The 22719-nt window shown below is 40.6% G+C and overlaps 1 protein-coding gene across 4 annotated transcripts in view; it reads left to right on the top strand.

The window, feature by feature from the left end:
• Positions 1 to 20052, top strand: part of LOC138260780 (uncharacterized) — a 294177-nt gene extending 274125 nt beyond the window's left edge. For 3 of the 4 annotated variants that reach the window (XM_069209234.1, XM_069209232.1, XM_069209231.1), the window contains 2 exons: positions 18389 to 18568; positions 19716 to 20052. In XM_069209234.1, coding sequence (XP_069065335.1) covers positions 18389 to 18544 — 156 coding nt within the window. In that variant the 3' untranslated portion in view covers positions 18545 to 18568; positions 19716 to 20052. The remainder of the gene's footprint in view (positions 1 to 18388; positions 18569 to 19715) is intronic. The other variant, XM_069209233.1, reaches the window with a different exon arrangement.
• The last annotated feature ends 2667 nt before the right edge of the window (positions 20053 to 22719 follow it).

Here is a 22719-nt window from a genome sequence, read left to right as displayed (position 1 = left end):
CTGTCAGGCTTGCATTGGATTCCAGTACAAAACTAGTGCCGAAGCGAAGATAGTCCTGCCATTCCAGGCATCCAAACGGTCTATCCACCACAGAAGTTCCAAATGTGATTTGTGATCTAGGTGTAAAATGTTGGAATAAGCAAGCCCTTTGCGAAGATGTAGAGCTTTTAACCTCTGAAGAGCGCAATAATAAAAAGGGACAAAAAAAATTGCATGGATCAATGAGGAAAGCAGACCGACAATCCTTGCAATGGACCTTAGAGAGATGGTAGAAATCTGTAAAGTTTGAGCAATATCTGATTTGATTGCTTTCATTTTGGATTTGTCTTAAACAAGGGTTGCATCCACCAAATTTACTAGAAACCCCATGCATTCCATCTGAATGACACAAGTTAAATTCCACTTTTTTTACCCAGGAGAAACCCTAAATCTGAGAGGAGAGAACGGATAATAGTGGCATCCTCGTCAGCCTAGGTACCTGCCAATGAATACGCCACACATGGAGCTATGTCTTACACGTCCTTATTCTTCTATATGTAACTGCAAACTCAACATTCTAAACCTGCATTCACTTCACCGCGCCCTAACACTTAAATCATAGCTCTACAGAGTTCTTCAGGAGCCAAAAGGGTTCCGTCATTTATACTCACATGACACTACATCTCCCACTCTGTTAAGTAAAAAATTTAAAACTTTTTACAAACATCTACACAATCACAGCTGTTCAATAAGCCCCTTTGGTGCTTTGCAAACCTGAATCAGCAATAGGAGTGTCCATGATCTGCATTTGGAATGTAGGAGCAACAGCAGTCTGGGGCTTTCCAGTTGTCCTTTCCGAACCAGGCTCTACATATATATGTAACGGATTTCCCAGAACATTGGACAGTCACCATGTGTCCTTTGCTGGTTAAGACATGAAATGGCTTTGCATCAAATTAAGCATCAGGTCTATGTTTGCTCAGCAGATGGACGAGCATTCAATCTCCTCTTGTGAAGAGAAAGGGCCTGATTACAATCTCAATGGGTGCCTAGACCGAGGCCAATGCTGCCGTACTGTTTCGGGCCGTCCCGCAGAAAAGTTGTAATATGACATTTGCACTTGTCAGCCAGGTGGAAACATCGTAATATGACAGGGGGAGGCCGCCAGCTTGATGGCAGCCTCACTCCCGCCATATTGGCACCCACTAAGACTGTAATCAGGCTTTGGCCTCGGTCTAGGCCACTGCTATCACACACAAGTCTTTTGCATGTCATCTCTTGCCTGTATAGGCCTTCATTTTCTTTTCACAATCCAAGTCTTCTGTATGGGTTTCTTCGTCAATTCTTGATCTGGTGTTGGTCCTTTGAGGTAACTTGGTCATCATTGCTCTCCCAAACATCAATGTTCATTGAGATGAGGGAAACCAAACTCGATCTCGGAGAACTCTTTTTGTGGCAATCACTCCACAATATCCTTTATGGGCCACTTCAATTATGAAGACTCTCCAGAATGACAATTCTTGAACCCCCTCAGGAAAATGCCTTCTTGCGTACCGAACAGTTCAACTTTGACATTTTGAAACTTCTGCTATTCACTGTCACTGGTAAAAGGTTGAGTGTGTTGGTTCCATGACTGTTGGGTAATAATGTCATTTAGTTTTAACATGTCACTATCCTGACTCATGGCAGTGACAATTTGTTCCAATGAAATGGCAGCAGGCGTGTTTGTTTTCACAGTAACATTTATGTAGGCTTCAGCTGCCTTGACACTGTATAGGCACTCTGGAGAAGTAGTCAGCAGGGGTCTGATCTTTCCCTGGACATTGCACATTTGTGTAGTTTTGCTCTTGTAATCATAGAACCCAAAATTCAATGTATGGAGGCATCTTGGCCTTTGGATTGCCAAAGATAATTAACAATGCTTGATGATCTGTCACAAGCGTAAAAGGTTTTCAGTATAGAAACATGTGGAAATGTTCACAAGCCCACACTACCTCTACACTTTCTTTTTCAGGTTGTGAATAAGCATGTTCAGTCTGGGACAAACTCTTGCTTGCATATGCCATAATATGTCTTTGAGCATTTGGGTGTCCGTTGAGCAGTGCAAGGATTGCACCTTACCCGACTGGGCTAGCATGAACAACAACTTCTGAATGCAGCTTTGGATCAAATTGTGCTATTTCAGTAGCATTTTCAATAGTTTGTCTGATTCGCTTAAAACTTTCCTCGCATTCATGTGACCAGTGAAATGAAACATTCTTTTTTGTCAACTCTCTGAATGGAGCACTCACAGTGGCAAAGTCTTGTATGTATCTGGAAAAGGTAACTGGCCATGCCCGGGAATGAGCATAATATGGAAACATCTTTTGGGGCACTGGCAATTTGACAGCGTTTGCACTTTAGCTGGATCTGCTGTAACGCATCCATTAGAAAAGTTGTGGCCAAAGCTTTGTCGTATTGAAGTCACATTTCTCAGCATTCAGCGTTGAGCCTACATCAACAAGTAAATGACACACGTCCCTGAGAGTTACACTTCTGTGTAGCTCCGAAAACTAAGATTTCATCACTATACCTGAAACCATTCATGACAGGCTGTATAATATATCTAATGCCATCTTGAAAATTCTCTGCAGCTGATGACACACCAAAACTGTGTCTTTTATATCGAAACAGACCAATATGTGTAGAAAAGTTTGTAATGTACCTGCAGTTCTCCTCAAGTTCCAACTGATGACATCCTTTGTTTAGATCAAGGCGGGAGAAGACTTTTGCACCATTCAGTTTTGTTATATGTCAGCAATGTGCAGACATGGATAGTGTTCTCTTTCAGTTGCCTTGTTTTCTTGATGCATATACATGCAGATGTGTACAACTCCTGTACTGTCCCTTTGGGCACTACCATCTTGGGAGAAACCCTAGCATTGACCAGTAGAATGCTCATTGATATCATGCTTAATTAATGATTCAAGTTCCTTTGAACAGTTTCTTGTATTTGAAATGTCTTTGAGCGACATGATGGACAATTGTACTTTCATAGCCTTAAGTTTTCCTAACCCAAGAAACAGCTAAGGAAACTGAGTTACTATTCAGTGATGAGCTTTCATGTTGTAGTCCCCTGAGATTAGTCCAATATCAGCAGCTGTTCTGAAACAGACACTTGACGCAATACCCTGAAGCACATGCATAGGCGCTTGCAATTTGTTTTCTTTGTTTCATAGTCGCTGTGAATTAACCTTTACTTTTCAAGGGTGTCGAAGCACCCCATGTGTATAATTTCATTTTCAATGGCGTCAGTCGTGGTAATGAAGATAGTTCATTATGTTTCGACTCATGCATAATATTTATCGATGCACCATTGTCAATGATGAAAGGTATGAAACAACAGTTTATTTTCAGTGTAATCTTTGGAGAATGTATGAGTGAGTTTGGTGCTTTTTCATGTTAACTTGACTGGTATTTTTCTTCACATGCTGACAGTCCAAGATGTGCACTTTTCTAAGGTAAATATCAACATTGCACAATCATGTACTGTACTTTCACATGATACTGGTGGGCGTTCATCGAACGGCACTTCTGGAAAGTTCAGGTGGCCATTTTGTTATCTCACCGTGAATCTTATATTTTTTCCTTCGCCTTGCAAACCATTACAAAATGGTTCTCTGTCCCACAGCCTTTGCATACCTGTCTAATGGCATGATATTTTTATGCAGAAACAATGTCATAGTTGGACTCTCACTCTAGGCAAAACTGCTGGTTTAGGGGAGACAGTACTTCTGTTTGCAGGTAACTAAGCCAATCTGACAACAAGTTTCAACTGTTGGCCTAACCCTCCCAGCTTACCTCACCAGAAACCCAAACAGTAAAAGGTGATTTCTGGCAGCCTTTATGAATGGACTCTAGAATGTGACATCTCAGGAGAGTTGTGGTGGAGTGGAGAGCACCCTTTTCTCACATTAGCAACGAGTCTCAGTCACACACAGGCAATGAAGGAGATGCAGGAAGGTTTTCAATATGTTTATTGAAATGACTGCAACCTATGGTACAATGCATGAGCTGCAATGATTAGGAACAATGCAAGAAGCAGAATGGTAAAGATGATAGTTGTGAATACAACCCCCCCACCATCTTGCAATAAACATGAGATACAAAAACCCTAAAACCCTAGCATGCGGAGCCTAATCTCTAACGAGAGCTATGTGTGATAAACCTAATCTGCCATTGCAGTGTCCATGAGTAGCACCCTCCAACACTTGTTGCCTTGCAATGGGGCCTCTAGGTCAGACTCCGTGGGGACAGGAAGGCTGGGTCTGCATTAAAGCAACTTCTAGCATAGACAGCGTTGATGGCATCTGGTTGGAGTACCTCTGCTAACCTTGTCTGTGTGAGATGTATTTATACAGATCTTGTAGGACCCCTGACACAGGTATGTTCCCAAAACAATAGATAAGGGGGCATGCTTGGGGTGGCAAATATGTAAACAATTCCCCCCAAAAGTACATTATGTTCCTGTCACTTGTAAGTGAGAAAGGGACATGATGTGAATTCCTACGTATCTCATTTGACTTTGACGCTGATAGTGATGTCTTCACAGAGTGCACCGATAACGTAAAATCAAAACATTTCTCTAACTAAACCTAGCAGCTATTTTGAAATAAATAAATAAATATGCTAAGACAGAGCAAGCTAAGCAGGTTAAAAGTCACTAGGTGATGGAGGCACAGTACTGCAAGCCAGAAGGCCATGCTAATACTCCTGATTCCCATTAAAATTAAATAGGATCCACTACAAAAATACGCACCTGAAATGCAACTTCTTTTTCTTTGGAGTCATCACCTTGTGTCCCTCAGATTTGCGCTTCTATTTGCTTTTCATGACTCACTTTGAGCACTTCCGGCCTCCATATCAGCAGCGTGTTGATCAGCACATTCTTCAGCTCTTGCAGCCATGAGAGCTTGCTCCATATTAAGGGGCAGTTTTAAGAGCACCTAGCATCTTGTTGTGCCACATTAGCATCATTTTTTTACTCTAATGTGGCCCAATAAGGCCAAAATCAACACACCAAATTTACAAAGTGGCTCAATGCATGCATTGTGCCACTTTGTAACTCTTTGCTCTACATTATGCCTGGGCCAGGCTTGATATATGCAAACAGGGTGTTCACCTGTTAGGTAGGCTGAACAAATGGCACAAAGAAATCTAAGAAATTTCTTTGCATCATTTTTCTGCACTTTTAATACCTGATCAGAGCAGGCATTAAAAGGAGGCACACCATTGTTAACAATGGGCCTCAATGGATTTTGCAGGATTAGCGTCAACATTTTGTGATGCTAATCCTGCAATGCTCCGAACTAGCGTCAAACATTTTGACGCTAGATTTCCTAACTACGTGCTGGCCTCAGGGTCGTCTTTTACAAATATGGGAAGTATGGCCTCTTTCGTGGTCTCCACTAAGAGAACACCCTTCTGCAGTGCTTATCACTGCTTCAAGTGTGGACGGCTCCATAAGCACAACCTTGGGCACTTCTCTCTAATCCACTTCCCAGTGCTGCAGTATCATGACTATCTTTAGTCAGTTCTGGTAAGCAGATGGTCTTTCCTTGTACCTGATTTGTTGCGTCTTCAAGCGTTCTTTTGTGCTTATTCACACCTGGTTGATCTCTGCCTCGACATGCTGCACTTTCAAAACCTGGTTGTATCTGCCTTTAACAGTAGCGCTCCTTGTGTAGTATAGCTTTATATTGCATATTATTGCTGTATCTGTCTGTACGGCCTTGCCTGTAGGTTCTTGACCAATGATGCAGAGACTTCTCAGTGAAGCTTTCTTTAGCTTCAAATGCTTCACACCAGCTGGAGTTCCGCTTTGACTCCTCACTCGCCTAACATTGATTCTGCACTTCAATGAAGGCACACATGGCACTCAAGTAGTTTGCTTGGACCACGGCAAACACTTTCAGTGAGCACTGTCAATCTTTGAGTTACTTCACCCCCTCTTGTCGCCAATTGTAGCATTCTTCCCAGTCTGGGTACCCACCAATGAATATGCCACACATGCTGTATGCATTACATGTCTTTATTCATATGCGTGTAACCACGAACTCAACATTCGAAACCTGCATTCACTTCACCACATTCTAACATTTACATCACAGCTCTACATAGTTATTTAGGAGCCTAAAGGGTTCCATCATTTATAATTAACACAGCATGACATCAGTGTGAATTTGAGACTGAAGGGTCCAAAGTATTGACACATTAAAAGAATATCATCCAGATAAATTATTAATCTGATACCTAGAGACTGGAGATGGGCTACAACCAGTTTCTGGAGTTTCGTGAAGCACCATGGTGCAAAAGCAAGATCAAATGGGAGACAGGGAAACTGATAAGTTTTAACCTGCCATTGAAATTTAAGATATTTCCTGTATTTGTGATGAACGGGCATGGTGAGATGTGTGTCTTGCAATTCCAATCACACCATCTAATCATTTCGTAACAATGCATCTCTGAAATATATAATAGTTTCCATTTTGAAGTGTTGATAAACAACAAACTGGTTGAAGTGTCTGAGATTTATGACTGGCCTCAACTTTTTGTTTTTATTTTAACCAAGAAAAGCAGGCTTAAAAAGCCTATAGGATGGGGGTAAGAATCTTAGATAGCTTGTTTGTGTAAGAGGAAGAGAATTGTTTGGGTTACCAAGGCAGACATTTCCATTGAAAACTTTAGGGGAGGAGGGAAGAAAGTTTGAAAAGGGACTGTGGAAAGTTCTATGGAATAACCCTGAACTGTTCATCACCCAAGGATTGGAAGTGATTGATCGCCATTTGTTTAGGAAAAGACTTAAACTAACTCCTACAAAATGTAGGCCAGAAGGAAGACTTACTTGTTGGGTTTGTGTTTCTGTAACTTCTTTGATCATGGCCGCAGTAACCTCTACCTCTTTGATGGTAGAATTGAAGTCTCAAGTTTTGGTAGTTAGAATTGAACAAGACTCTGAATCCTTGGTTTCTGAAGTTGCAACAGGTAAAGCAGCTCCTGCCTCTCCTGGCCCTGGCAAAAAAACAATGAGAAAATACTTTTCTAAGGGATTGTTGGGCTTTATCCAAAGAGGTAAACCTAGTAACATATTTATTAAGGGCCTGACTTAGATTGCGGCAGATGGATTACTGTCACAATGGTTACGGCTATCCCATCTGTTTTGGTGGAGTAACCAGTCAGCTAAAATCTAAATCAAGCACTTAGTTCCTTAATAAAAGACTCACCAAACAACAAACATTCTGCTTTAATGCCAGGGTCAATTGTTGCTAGATTTGTTAGTTTAGGATCAAGTTTTAGAAGTAAACTGTTTCTCCTTTTATGGTTAATAGCCAAATGAGTGTCCACTAACAAGCAAAAAGCTCTTTTGTGTCCCCATGGACAATTCTCTGGCATCAGTAGAGGTACTATCCAACCTGGCAGTCTCAGCTATATGCAGAATACGGGAAAAGGGACCTTCTATGTCTAACATTTTATCCTGACATGTTGAATAGGCTTTATCCACTTCCTTCCTTAGGGCTTTTCCCTATTTTGAGAGTAAGTACGCATGTTGGGATCAATAGTAGGAATATAAGTATTATGAGAAGATAACAAAGGTCTGGGACATTCAGACTTTAGTTTGGCTCTGGTCTGTTTATCTAAGGGTAAACAGAGTCTAGCTGAAATATGCTCCCCAACATGGGCAGACTGGAGCCATTACGTTGAGCTTGGATGATAGATCAATTTAGGATCAAACATAGGATGACCATCAGCATCTAACACAGTTTTTGAGTTATAGGGTCCCTTAGGAGGTGGAAACTTCCTTTCTTTTTTTTTCTTGAGGGCCCGTCCAGAAGTCTGAATCATTCACCGCAACATTGTCCTGATCAGAATCAGGGTACCCCATGTCATCATCAGTGTCTTGTATATCAGAGAATACAATTTTGGTGTTTTATTTTCAATATTTTTATTTCTGTGTTTGTATTTGGCTGTGTTACTGTTATTCACCTACTTAACAAGAGGCCTTGGAGGAGCATCGGTCTCAAACCCATGTGAGGAAACCTCAGAAGTCAACAGCGCAATATTTGGTTTTAAAATTGCTCTAGTTCTGATTTAGTCGATGGTTGCATCGCTATGGCTTTGTGCTTTCTGATTACCCCTACAGATTTGGCCTACATAGTTTGAGGCATTAAAATATTTGCAGTATTTAAAAAAATCTTTGTAATCATATTAATTGATGAGGAAATAGATTGAGCCATGGAGGATTGAATAAAACCATTAAGTTTATTCCGGACATCCTCCACGTCATCATCATAATCATTGAATAAAGAGGAATTGTCCACATCCATGGCAGGAAAATAGGAAGATAACTAAGTTTTAGCCCCGTGATTACATCATAATGGTGATGTAAATCAACTCAAAATCTTTTTTTTACTAATTTACTTTCCAGCGAGCTGGAAAATCACCCAATAGTAGCGCAAAGCAGTGCAGAGCGCTGCTTTGCATTCCTTAGCGCCAAGGGGGCATACCATGGGTGGTGCATGAGCGCTCCCATACAACCACCCAAGGTTTTTTACTTAAAGCCCTATTTACTGAAAATGTAGACAGAGTTTAGAATCATAAAATAGCATACACTTCAACCAGGCGTTATCATGGAGAAATGCTTTCATTTCCTCTTTCTTTTCCCACTTTGTATGTGTGCTACACAGTAAAGGACACATGCAAAGTGGGAAAATGTCTAAGGCCGTTCTAACCATAGTTTTTTGTACTGTAAGGGTATCCTTCCAGTACAATACCTGTGCTAGACTCACACAGACACCCTTGTACTATGGTGCAAAGATGTGCATGTGGCATTCGGCAGCTAATTTCAGCACCAGCACCAGGGAGAGTGCCATATTTCTGTAAATATGACGCTCTTCTGCTCTGTCCTTTTAGCACAACGCAGTGCAGCTTTTTTGGCTGCTGTGCTGCAGTATGTGAGATTCTATTAAATCTGCCCCTAGTTTACTGTCTGAAAAGTCAGCAGTTCAAATGCGGGTGCTAATGGGTTAACAAAACCCAGGCAAAGTTGAAGAGAAAGGTCTCCACCAAAGGGAGGAGACAAACTGCAGTTTGTAGGCTGAGGCAAGGGAAGGGTGGGAAACTAGGCCTCGTCCCTGAGGCGAGTTTAAGAGCTCCACAGTCAGCCAAACCAGAGCCAAGATGCACTGCTCCACACGTGGGTCGGAGCAAAATGCTGGATGTGGAGGTTGCCCAGAAGGAAGAGAAGAGCCCAAACTGCTGGAACCCAGTGCTCACCGTACTTCACCACAGAGCATTGACAGGCACGACCAACAGTAAGTGATGAGGGAGGGGGGAAAAATGTTGGTGCGCAAGTAGCATTTAAAGAATTAAACAGGTCATATTTAGTTCTCCTGTTTCCTTTCCATTAGCTTATTGTTTTTAAGCTTGATGGAATTTGTAGTTCATTCAACTTTTTTGACTGCTGCTGTATTCAATAAAGCAAGATTAGGAAAGCATAATAGGAGCCTCTGGTCTTCCCATAAAATTCAATATTCACTCAGTGGCGCTTAGAATGTGCTCACTTCATATAATCCTCCAAGATCTGCCTGTGAGTCTGCGGAATAGAGATGTCATCTCTTGACTTTTGACATAAAACAGCCTCACTAATCAAATCTGTTCTTCCACCTACAGGGCCAGTTTGGCTTGCACTCCTCCAGCAAGGGCCTAGTTCTATATTTGCAGTATGTTGTGGTTGAGTGTGCACGCAATATTAATGTTTCAATTTTGCTCTCTGCTGCTCACACAAATTACTTTAACTGTGTGGGCATACCATATTGTGCAAAGAAAAGGGTTTTGCAGAAGCGTGGTGACCGTCTCCTATCAGTATAGTGTTCAATATAGTTCGACCTCTACCTTCTTCGGTTGTTGCTACAAGTAAGATTTTCCTTTTTCTTTCCTTCTTTTCCTTCTTTTCTGTGTGTGTTCCTGCCCCTGTGGGATCTGCTGGTGCTTTCCACTGGTCTCCACTTCTACTGCCTCAAAAGCCTCACCTGTCAGTGCTCCAGTTGCATCTTATCTCATTCGCCTTCACCCTCCCCCTTGCAAACTTAACAACTCTGGTGTCACTTGCCTTCACATGGCCGCTTTCGTTGGTGTCTTCTGAGAGTAACAGATTTCTCAACAGTGCGAGGTGGACTCTGCTTCTTCTTGGCCATGGCACCAAATGCCACAGTTTCAGGCCTTTAATTAGGGCAGTTCTGGAAGGAGACACCTTTTTCAGGAGCCTTGAGTGTTTATTACCATGGGCTCATCATCCTGACTTGTTTCACAAGTTACCACACTGTCTCCCATGCCAGAGAGGTCCATGTCAGCGGTGCATTCTCCTTGCTCTCAAATGCAGATGAGACTGGCTGTGTGGAAACTCATGGACTTGCGTCTGCCATGACAGCAGTCCCAGCCACACCACTCTGCGCCGTCATTTTACATGGAAAAATAGTACATCTACCACAGTTTGCCCAACAGTTTAACTGTAAGATATATCCATTACCATTAAAGCAAAGAACACGCTGTCATTGTGACATCTATTCCTATGTTAATGTATCATCATGCGCATTGCCTGTTAATATTAGCTTACCACCTATTCTTTTAGGGCTTGTTCCCTTCTTTTAGCTTCCAAGGGAAGAGTCTGGCACTGGTTAGTTGGCACTATATAAAATGTAATTGTTAAAAAGAAAAGCAATGTAAATAAAATAAATTGAGGTGTTTAAGAGGTCCAATATCTGTAGCGTGCAGTCATTTCCCCCTCTTACAATTAAGCATCAGCCACATATACCATAATAGGCTGTGAGTATTGCAGAGCATCTGGTCTTGATGGAGCCGCTGGTATGACTCAGCCTCACTAGAGGTGTTTTAGGCATGGGGAAAGTGGGCAATTGTCCAGGGACTCCATCTTCCAAGGGGCGACTAGGAAAGTGCACTTTCTCTCTATTAGACCCCTGTCTATTCTATTTGTCCCGCTATGCGTCTCCCTCTGTCTGCCTATATCTCACTCTGACTGAATCTCTCTACCCAGTGTCATCTTAAGGATTTTTAGAGTCTCGAGCAAGACTTAATCCAACTGTTTTTTGTGACCCTGTTGGCAACATACTGGCTTGACTTAGCAGGAAATGGGTAATACAATTCAAATTTGTTCTGTATAGGGCCCACCAAAATATGTCTTGCTGGGCCCTCCCACAACACTAGTAAGTCCACCACCTGCCAAAACGAAAGGGGCCCGACCAAAACATCCAGGCAACTGGAAGACAATACAATGGGAAGAGATGTAGCTTCTTCTGTAAAGTCCATGAGTGAGCCAATAAAAAATATGAAGACCATGGATAAACTGGCCTTAGAGGGGGTGACCTATAGATTAAATTAGCCTAGCAAGTGTCCGGAGCTTATTAGAGAAGCAGAACGGTACCCGTAAGTCAAGAAGGGCTAAGGCATGGTAATGAAGCTGCAATTGGAGGCACAAATATGGTAAAGGTTGACCCCAAAGGAGATAACAATACAAGAGTGTGACCAAGATTAGCTCAACAAGAGATAGAGCCTATGCACTCTAAAAGTCACTCTACTGTAGACACCTCGAAATGACTTGAAGCCTCTCCCAGAAGTAGGGGAAGATTTTCTTATGACAAGATTACCTCATTAGAAGAAAAAAGCTGGCAATTTTGATAGGATGTGCTACATCTTCCACCAGCGACTATACCCCTTTTTGATTTTAACTGGGGTTTCCAGCCTGAGGCCTACAAATAGAGAATCCTGGGGAGAATCTAAAAATAAAGTTGTACATAGGTTGGCACAAAGGATATCCTGGGTGAATCTTCTATTTGAAAAAAAGAGATTAGTCAGATGGATTAGAAATTCTAAGAAAACATCAGAGTGTGACTGTATAATCCTGAACTTTAGAGACCTTTATTTGGTTGAGTTTACTTTAAAGACTCAAAATATGCAGTCACATGGTGCTTGCTTGAGAAGTAACATAAAAGGAGTCCCTCTGAGCTATTTTTATGGACCTGATCATTTTTCCCTCCCTTAAACTATAATTCAAGTAAAAGACTTAATACAATGTTAGGTCAGAACCACCTACTGTAAGCCAGCAATTGATTTGCACCCTTAGAACATTTGGACTCATAACATCACATTAAACGAATTTTGCATCCTCTAAGAAGGTCTTATCAATTTATAGAACACAATTGTCAAATATTGCTCAGAAAGCTATAGGTGACGATATACTTACTACCTATGGAGATGGGTTATCAGAAGTACTCATAGGCCCAGATTTAAGAAACGTGGTGCTTCACATTGTGAAGCACCACTTTTCTTTCGCCCCCCTCCAGACCCCTAATGCCACCATTGCTGCACTGTATTTAAGATACTGTGCACCATGGCAGTATTAGGAACAATAGGGTAAACATTTTTTATGCTATTGTGGGGCTTTGCTCCACTAGCATAAAGAATTCTTATGCTAGTGGAGCAAAGTGCAAGGAGACTCATTGATTCCAATGGGTGCGTCCTTTTAACACCTGCTGTCAGCAGGCTTTAAAAATGATGTAAAAAATGGTGGAATGACATCTTGTAGATTTTATTGCACCATTTTTGTGGGTCTCTTTGCGCCGGAATGCCCACTTTGCATACATTATGCATGGTGCATGCATAATGTGGTGCAAAGTGGTGCAATGCATGCATTGCTCCACTTTGTAGGTATGGTGCTGTGTTTTTGGCAATCTAACGCCACATTAGTGTTAGAGGATGGCACAAGAGCACTAAATTACAGCAAAAGAGAGCCCCAAGAGGAGACCTTGGCAAAACTAATTCAGGCAGCAGAACCTAAGAATCCCTTATTCTGAAAAACAATAAATGTCCCTTTGGTTAGAAATAACACTGGGCCTAACCTTGAATCTCTAATAACAGCTGAAGGTTGGGTGAATCATTTTGACTTAATTGTTTTCATCACCGATAAAATCAGATACAGAAATTGTGCCCCCCGGTACTTCTGTTAATCCATGTGGATTTTACCTTAGAGGAGGTAACTAAAGCAATGGACAAAAGTCCAGTGGAACAAGCCCCTGACACGGATGGACTGTCGGCAGACAACTACAAGTGTCTTTCTGCTTTATGGGCACTCCTCCTATGTAAGGTTCTAAATGCTACCAGAGCCGGATTTAAACGTCCATCCTGGTCAAATTCACTAAATGGTCCAGTCTTTAAGAAAGGTCCCAAAAATTACCGGAAATGCTGCTGATCTACCTCTTTGCTTGACTCCTCAGCTAAAGAGTCATTCCAGGAAGACTGGAACTATGGGCCGAAGAAAATAATGTTTTAGCAAGTGCCCAATATGACTTTAGGAAAGGACTGGGGACGGTTGACCAGTGTCTCAACCTGAATCTCTTGGTAGAGAAATCCACAAAGGAAAAAGAAGGCAGCCTATACATGTGTTTCATGGACCTCAGCTGTGCAATGGATTGGTTGACCCAAACAAATTGTGGAAGTGTAAGGATTCACTAAGGGCCTGAAGGATTTAATTTTCGTTGCTAGCATACATCTGTAGCAATTTATTGTTGAAAGTACGATATGGGCCACGTGGCGACTTAACAACCATTCAAGATAGGGAGAGGGGTTCGCCAAGGATGTGTCCTTGTGACTTTCCTTTTTTCCTTATCTATATATGGTATTGATGAAAAACAACAATTACTTGCTGTTGGTACTCCTAGAGTCAGCAAGTGGCCTATGCCTATTTTTTTGCACATGGAAGATGCAGTTCTATTAGCCTTAACCCCAAAATGTTTGCAGAATCTGATTAATACCTTTACAGAATATATGGAAAATAATTACCCAATCGAAAACATCCACCCAGTGCTTTGGTAAAAATAGGTTGTCCCTTTTACAAAATGGGGAAAAAAAATCAAATACAAATGTTTTATCTATTTAGGCCTACAGTTTTCTTCAGATGAGGGGGGCAGAATTAGCGCGGAGAAATTAGTTTCACCAATATGACAAGACAGAATGAAGGAATGTTTAGATTTGTGTCAAAGCTAGTTACCAAGCCAATTATAGAGATTACGATTCTTTACATTGCTAAAACAGTTACAGCAGCCACATATGGTGCAGGAATATAGGGAGTGGCGGGCAATGCAATGCTGCAAAAGCAAGATAATATTTTTTTGAAAAGATTTCTTACTGTACCACACTGATTCCCAGAACCATCATAAATAAACAACTGGGACTCCATGTTATATTAGTTATACTAGAGTCCAAACCACTTCTTTTCTGGCATTCAGTCTGGTTCAAAACTGCGACACAATTTGTTCAAACAATCCTTAAAGACTGTTTAGCTTTGGACAAGGCTTATAAAATTCCTTAGTTGACATACATTAAAAATGCCAAAAGGGATCTTGACAAAGCAGATAGGGATCTGTGAACATATCCCGAAAATATAGTAGGGTACTCTCGAAAAGGATCTGAAAGATTACATCTTTGGATTATGAATACAGAAAAGGAATCTCACTGATCAAACTAAACCTATTGTGATAGTTATATGTAACTGTATTATTATCCTGGGTTTCAATCTTACATTAGTTTGGTTTCTAACTCGTATCATAGATGTATTTTGACCCGATTCCACTTTTCCATTACTCATCATCTTGTTGCACATCCAAAAGTGGCATTTGGGGCCCCACTACTCGTAAGTGTCCTTGTGGTAAAAAAAATCTGTACAATCAACTTTGCACTTAGCATTATTTGTAGATTTTATCTTGTACACAGGAAGCAATATTTAAAGCCATTATTTTTGTAAATAAATTGTGTATGACTACCAAGAGGCATTTCCGTATTTATTAGATTTAAAAGATGCTACAGTATGCCACAATGTAGCAGAGATTTTTTTATTAATGTCGTACATACAAGGGAAACTTTGATTTAGATGAATACTGAAATTGTTTAGCTCTTGCTAACTTATATTTCTGATTTTTACAGAATAGGGACTACTGGAACTTTGCTATTTCAAGCAGATTGCAGTGTCCTTTTTATGTATAATAATACAAATACCTTTTTACCTATGTATCTATGCACTCCTCTGTTATATTTATTTCAGATATCCTGATATAGTTATTATATTTTAAAAGACATTAATTTTCTTTTTGTAATGTAATGCAAATGTGTTTATTTTTATAATGCTTTATTGTTTGATATGATGCTTTTATAGTTTATTTTGTTATGAACCAAATAAAGTTTGAACTTGAATCTTGAACAGAGCTTTAAAGAGGGTCACATATTGAAAACAGATATTTCCTTCTATGACCAGTCATTTTGCTTGTTTTGCATTAGGAATAGAAGATTTATCAGAAATCAAATTATTCAGAGAGAACGTTATGAAGCATTTGTGGCATTTATTTTTTAAACGACCATAAAGGCTCCAGCATGCCAAATTTGCCAGTTTATGTCCATCGGAGACGGGAAGAAGAACATCAAAAAGATTACAGATGCTGAGCAAACAAACACATGCACTTCAGCAGTCAGTCTTGCACTTGAGTGATGACAAAATCAATACAAAAAAACCTGCTTTAGATTTAAATCTAAATGAACTTAACATTTGTAATGTGGGACATGCTCCATTTAGTTTTGCTGCAGCCTAATTTAAAACCAGATGTTGCCAGAGTAGTCTGGGCACTGAAGGGATCTACTTTGTGTGCTGATGTGCTCTTGTGAAAGAGCAGAATGTCATCACTCATAGTGAAGTTAGCCGATGGCTGAAGTGAACTGACCCCCTGCCACATGCTGTATGTTGTAGTGGGCAGAAATAAATATGAATGACACACAGCAGACCGACAGAAGAGGAGAGCTGTCTGAAAGCCCCTGTAAATAAGAATATATTATAAATAGTTTTACTAAAATCAAACGTTCTTAGTGAACGTCAGACCTAACAATTGAATTCACCCCTCCCTAAGTGGCTGCAGCACAGTGCTGCACCATTAAAATGGATGCATGCCTGGGTGCAGCTGCAAAACTCTGGACGTCAAGAATGACATTTTCAATCAACTAATCAATAATGAAAATGGTGAATGACACTGTAACATATGCATAAGGGGTCTGAGATCAAGGCTCTTCTCTGTATAGATTACATGAGCTCAGTGACTCCAAAAGCTGTCTCTGGCAGCCTTCAGTGTATGATCATGTCTTGTTTTGGTGCTTCTCCTCTGTTTTCTTTGCCATTGTCATCCTTCGAAACAGGCCAGTAGCCTGACGCTGCCTGCCCCTCACTGCCTTCACAACCTGCTGGTAATGATGTTGCTGAATGTGCAGTGAGCAAAATGAGAAGAAGGCTTAGAATCTTAAATAATGGCCTGATTTAGAGTCGTGCTGCAAATGAAAATCTTCCGATTTGTTGTGAAGATACTGAATACTACATTGCATGATTCTTAGTCAGTGGAGAATGGGTTCAGCTAATTACCTGAGCTTGGAGGATAGGACAGCAGACTTCATTCTGCAGAAGCATTCTGTACTGGCAGCTGCCTGTTCAAAGCAGAATTTACCACTTCTTCCTCAAATCAGAAATTTTTTGTTACTGCCAACTCCAAACCATGACCTTAAGTGATGCTAAAACAGTGATATGGATGGAATAGCAAGCGTGCCCACTAATAGAATAGAATACTGTAGGGCACAAATATTTTTTTTTTATTTGTAGTCCAAAATATATTGTTACAAAGCAGTGCTAACAATTGCAATGATGTTCTAGCAGTGACAGACATCTCAGCTCCATTTTAAAGTGGTGCATCAAATATTTAAACTAGTATAACTACAGCCGCACTGCTTAATTTGTAAAAAAAAAAAGTATGTGCCAGGGCCCAAAATATTTCTCAGGAATCCACTGCAAATTGCACCACTCCTGCAAAATGCCTACATCAGCTCTAGGTACTATCCACCTCAGTCCTACAGATGTGACAATTTGGTCATCCAAGCTTTAAGAATGGCTTCAACATGGTGGACCTGTTAATATTGTAAATGTGTAACAACCTGTTAAACTCTTTACTGGTGCTCTGTTGAAAACAAGACAGCCACTGTTACCATGTGGTAGCAGTGCCTGTCCTAATTATGGGCCACCGTTAAGAAATAAGTGCTGGTGCTGAGCACTGGTACCACCAACACAAATTAAGCACTGAACATCAGTGGTAACAGAGAAGCATCTGTGATGACTGCCTCAGTACACAATAACGGAGCATTATACCAGGTACACATTAATTTATGCAATCATCGGTTCATACATTTAGTTATTCATCCAATCAAGCATTCAGTCATATTGTGATTATATTTATAGTCTTAGTGCTTGTACATACAGAGAGATTGTATATAATGTTGAAAATGAATTTGCATAAGGACTGAAAAGGAGGTGGAGGGGTGGAAAGTGGATTTTGGGTTGACTGCTCAGCGTTGGAATATATATGGTGTGAAGAGTGCATCACATGCCGGGCAATGTCAGGCAGTCCTACCAAGAAATGTAAGGCTAGGATAGCATGCAGATTAAAAGTGAGCCTCTCAGCAGGGACAAAGCTTTGTTTATCTCTACACAGTTTAGAAGAATGGATACCTTTGAGATGAGTATTAATAGCACTTAAGCCCTGATTTAGAGTGGGGTAGTAGCTAAAAAAATCCCTAACACATTCACAAAGTGTCAAATCTTCTGTTGGGGATTCTTTCATCAATGGGGAATCGTCCAGTGGAATTGTCACCTCCATATTATCTCTAAGCGTGTCTAAAATTCATTTCATTTGCTTGTGTTTAATTACGCAAAATTATTAAAATTATGCTGAACTATGTAAAAAGCAAATGCATCATTTCGTGCCATATTTTATCTCTAAATGTGCCCTTGTGTCATTTTTTGGTGCAAGGATGCTTTTCAACAAAAACACCACAGACAACAGCTGCTTGTGTTCGCAGTCCCTGTGCATTCTCTGTACTTTTTATCATAAATTGTGCATTTGTGGTAAGTTTTTACTGCAAATGGTATATAATTACATGAAGTGTTGCAATGGTGCAATTTCAGGAATTTCACATAGCAAGAATAATGCGAAATTCCTAAATTCATACAAATTACAGTGGTGAAATTTAAATTTTGCCCACGCCTAATTATTTCTGAAGCAGAGGTAGCTCGTACAGTGGAGTCCGCACAGGTGGAGCATCCTCCTGCATGGATTTAACATTTCTTGCACTAATTAATACATTTTCAATCTCCAAATCAGGCCCTCCATTGTTTTAAGCGACAAAGAAATTCGAAATGTAGTATCTGCTTCATAAATAATCAGGACATAATCAGTGTGTGTAAGTGCCTGACTGACCATATGGGGCCCTCCTTTTGCAGGGCGGAACCCCAATGGCGGATAGGACAGAGGTGGCAGAAAGGGCGACTCCCAAGTATAACCCTTCACTGAAGAGAAAAAAGATGATTCCGTTCCTGCGTCATGGCTGTAAATCTGTGCCAGATTCTTCCTCCATGAGCTCAAGTGAAGAAGGCTGAGTTGCAGCGCACATCCACACTAGGGTAAAAAAAAAAGGAAAAATGGACCAATCAGAGAGAGAACTGATAGAAATATTGAAATATGGCACTTAAGGGCTTTTTCACGTTCTCTGTTGCAGGAACATATTGAAAAGAGCAGTTTAATGCTTTTACATCTGAGTTTACTTTAGTTGGGTTTAGTTAGGCAAAACACTTCTTTCGTAAGAACTACTCCAGAACTGGTCATCACCCTCCAGTCATCACCTGAGAAGGGAGTGTGCTGACATTTTTCTGTCATGTCCTGTGCCAACAAGTATTAGCAAAGCCAGTAGGTCTTGTGTTGGGTGCCAGTCTTTTGGCTACATCAGTGCTTGTTTTGTTTTGTCATGGTTTATGCAGAACGTTATTGTTGTGGAAGCTGGCAGGACCTTGTTAATCTAAAAAAAAACTGTAGCTAAAAGCAATGCTATTTTTGTGGTCTCTAAAAGTGCGCATTGCCATTGTGTTCACTGGGACTGAAGGAAAACACTTGGTGTATGGATGTGCTCCTCATGGAAGGGTAGAATGCGGTCACTCACAGTGAAGTTATCCAGTGGCTGAAGTTTCTGACCTCCAGCCCCATGCTGTAAGCTGTAATATGTGGAAGAAAAATCAAAGTGACACAATAACAGACCAATGGGTGAAGAGGGCTGGCTAAAATCCCTTGTAAGTGTAGTTAGTATAAATATATATATATATATATATATATATATATATATATATATATATATATAATTTTTTGGGGAAAAAGCAAAAGGTCTTCATTGATGCCAGACTTCAAAAGGAGGCTATAATGTTTGGTGGTTCCAGCAACGAGAAATAATTATTTTATGGGTATAATGAAAATTAGATTTAGTCACAACACAGTTTTCTTTTGGTAATTAACGATGAACGGCTTAGTAGTCAATTCAGTTGAATGTTTCATTAAAACCTTCATGTTTGTTCTCATTACTTGTAAAAATAAGTATAAGGACTTGTCCTTACTTATGCTTTTAAAAGCTTATAGGTCCAAGGTGGTACCCTGGTTGCTATTTGGTGCTTAGTTGTGGTGGGCCCAATCACAAAAAGGTCAAGACCAATTAGAACGTCCTTAATGGAAAAAGGTTGTGCCTTTGAGAACAGACGTATATATCTTTTCTTTATCCACATACAGGACACAAGACCCAGCCCGGCGATAAGAGGATGAATGAAGAGGGAAGATAACTCGGCCAAACTGAAGAGACGTCATCCCTGCCCATCGTGTCCCGACTTGTCAATTTTGATTGTGCTCTGTGCTCTGTGGTTGACTCCCCCTCTTCCCCCCCCCCCCCCCTCAGCTGTCACACGTGCGAGAGGAAAGAATATTATAGAACATGATCAACAAATATTATATTACAATTAGGTTGCGCTTGCATTGTGAAACAGTGGTAGATTATCTGAGTGCCGTTTTCGTAAAAAAACAATAACACAAAGTTAATAATTTAAACAAATCAGTGGAAATAAAAAGAACAGTAAGCGTAACTGTGAATGTTTTTACCTACTATTTATTTTAAGTGATTGCGTGTTTCTAAACATCTTACTAAGGATCATTGTTTTGTGTTTTATTGTCCCTTTTCGAATGGATGTCATTGCACACAGCACGGGAAAGACAGCTCCATTTTGGTTACAGCAGTATCTGGTGATGCCGGTGCATGACTGTGCAATACATGGATGTATCGTATGGAATATGCAAACACTATCATCAATTAGGCATATTCCGTAGTGTTATGCATACCAAAAAGTGAGATTTGCCCAACCGTAATCTTGTTTGATGATCACGTATGGTCACGGAGGTGTTAATAAAGGTCAGTGCCCCAAAATCTTGTAGTCACTGTAGCCTAGCTACTCGTGTGTATGCCTTATCAATTCACCTCTGAGCCTACACATCACACGGGCAAATGACTAAAGAAACCAGCTTGCCGCTGCAGCCCAGAATACTGACCACCCTGTCCTAGCTGTTGACCCTGAACTAGCAAGGAATCCACCCCATTAACATAAAGTTCAGAGTTGCGAGCCCTATCTTTAGGTGCACTATCAATCACAACTCTGTGTGGAAAAGTATGTTTTTGCTGGCTCCGGGGGCCATTTGTGGGTCGTATTTGAGAAGCCGAGAATTACAGTGCTGTAATTGAACATTGTGGAAAATCCAGTTACTGCACTTGAGGTATTTCCTTTTGCGAAATTACCAAACCAATCCGAGGTAATGAGGTTAGAATGGGGAATGCCGAGTGGATGGCTCTTAAATGAACATAAAATCTGCGCTTTTTCCAATTACTCACCTTTTTCCACATGCAAATTTTGGCAAGTTTTTCCTGGCGAAATGTGCTTGGGTAAAATTCTCAGGAGTGCGCAATATTCTCACAATTTGTAATCTCAAATTTGGCACAAAAACATATGAGTGTGATTTGAAATCACCAGGCAGCCTGCAATTTTGGCCTAAGCCAGCCAGGGGCATGCTCAGCCCAAGAAGATCAGCACATAGCCACCAGCCATCCATAGGAAATCCCAGAACGCATACAGTCTTGCGCTGGTTGTGCTAGCATCTGGTGTATGAAGCTGATAGGTCTGCTAACAGACCAATCTTGTTCGTTCTCAGGCTGAGAGCAGGTATTGACTTTCACTCAACTCACAGTGGGGGTCCGTAACAGGCCATCTGAGGAACTCTTCCAGCCCCACAACTGACTGCATTAGAAAGGCATCAGTGTCCTCACCCAACCCTGCCTCTGTAATACATGACAACAAATGTAGGCACTTCCAGGGAACGCTCATGCGATTGCCAAGTCGACCAACCACACAGCCCACACTCTTTGTAAACACAAACTTCTCTCACCACAGAGAAGCTGGACACAGCATAGCTGAGAGTGCTAGACTAACAACCAATCAGTGGTCCAATTACTTCATGTGTATTAGCTGGGAACCCCAAGAACTAGACACTATTCCTTACTGTTGGAAGCCAACACAATTTTAGAAACTCAGATCCAAGGTAAAATGTAAATAACACTTAATATCTGCACTGCCAAGTCACTGTTGTATTGGAATAGAAAAATAAGCCATTTACTCAATTATTAAGTTCCTCATTATCTTTACATGTGAATGCATTTTAATCTCTAATGTGGCATATAATCTGATTCCTGTCAGTTGTGGTTCAGTCTCAAAGTACATGCCTAAGTAATGGGTCACAGGGGAAATGGAGTGTAGGATAGTTTGTGCCCGTCCGGCTCATTGAAAATGTGGGACATCCCTTAACAAATTTTGGGGAATCCACCAATCAATGTCATATCATACTATCCCAGTAATATCGTATTACTTAAAAGTAAAGAAGAAAACGAGGGACTGATAGAAATTACTGTCACTAGTTCGTATTGTTCATATGCAGTGGTCAGTCAAACAGTGAACAAAAGTCCAGACGACACAGTGCTCAAATGAGTGAACAAACATATATATATGTATATATATATATATATATATATATATATATATATATATGTATATATATCATAAATAAGACAATGTACAATTCCCCTTGTTCTGTACATAATCTTCAGATATACATATGAGGCAGTTGTGGATCAGTCCACAGTTACTATTGATTACAATTAATCTGGGAACCAAGGGGGGGAGGATTGTCAACATTTCGACCCTGAATAAATGAATGGGTCTCTTCAGGACCAAGTCATCTGGCTAAACAACCTGCATATAAATAGTTGCAGAAGCACAGAACCAATCATCAGTCCAAATGCATCTCATATAAAAATATTGTGCCATATTCTGAAATCCATAGGTCTCTAAACCACTCACCAATGTGTGAGTACTATTCTGTGTGCTGTCTACGCTGTAGACAGAGTACAATCCAACTTCAATGGGCCTGTAATGAATTAAAAAAAGGAGCAGAGAACATTTTCTTTAACCAGTGGTTCAATCCGTAGTTAATCACCTGTGCTACACCATGTGTCAAGTATCACATGTGCAGCTTCCTGCACCAAGTCAGTCACCCAAGGAAACATCCCATGTGTCTTGTAGCACCTTAAATGTGGATGAGCATCTCCCCTTGGGAGTGGCTATAACTCCCACCCGATTGATGTGAATATTGCAACGTGCAAGGTACTGTCCAAAACATATGCCCAACTTTTATAAAGCTA

Source organism: Pleurodeles waltl, chromosome 10 (genome assembly GCF_031143425.1).
Source record: "Pleurodeles waltl isolate 20211129_DDA chromosome 10, aPleWal1.hap1.20221129, whole genome shotgun sequence".
Classification (NCBI taxonomy): domain Eukaryota; kingdom Metazoa; phylum Chordata; class Amphibia; order Caudata; family Salamandridae; genus Pleurodeles; species Pleurodeles waltl.
The sequence above is the reverse complement of the archived record's forward strand: the minus strand, read 5'-3'. Positions and strand labels throughout refer to the sequence as shown.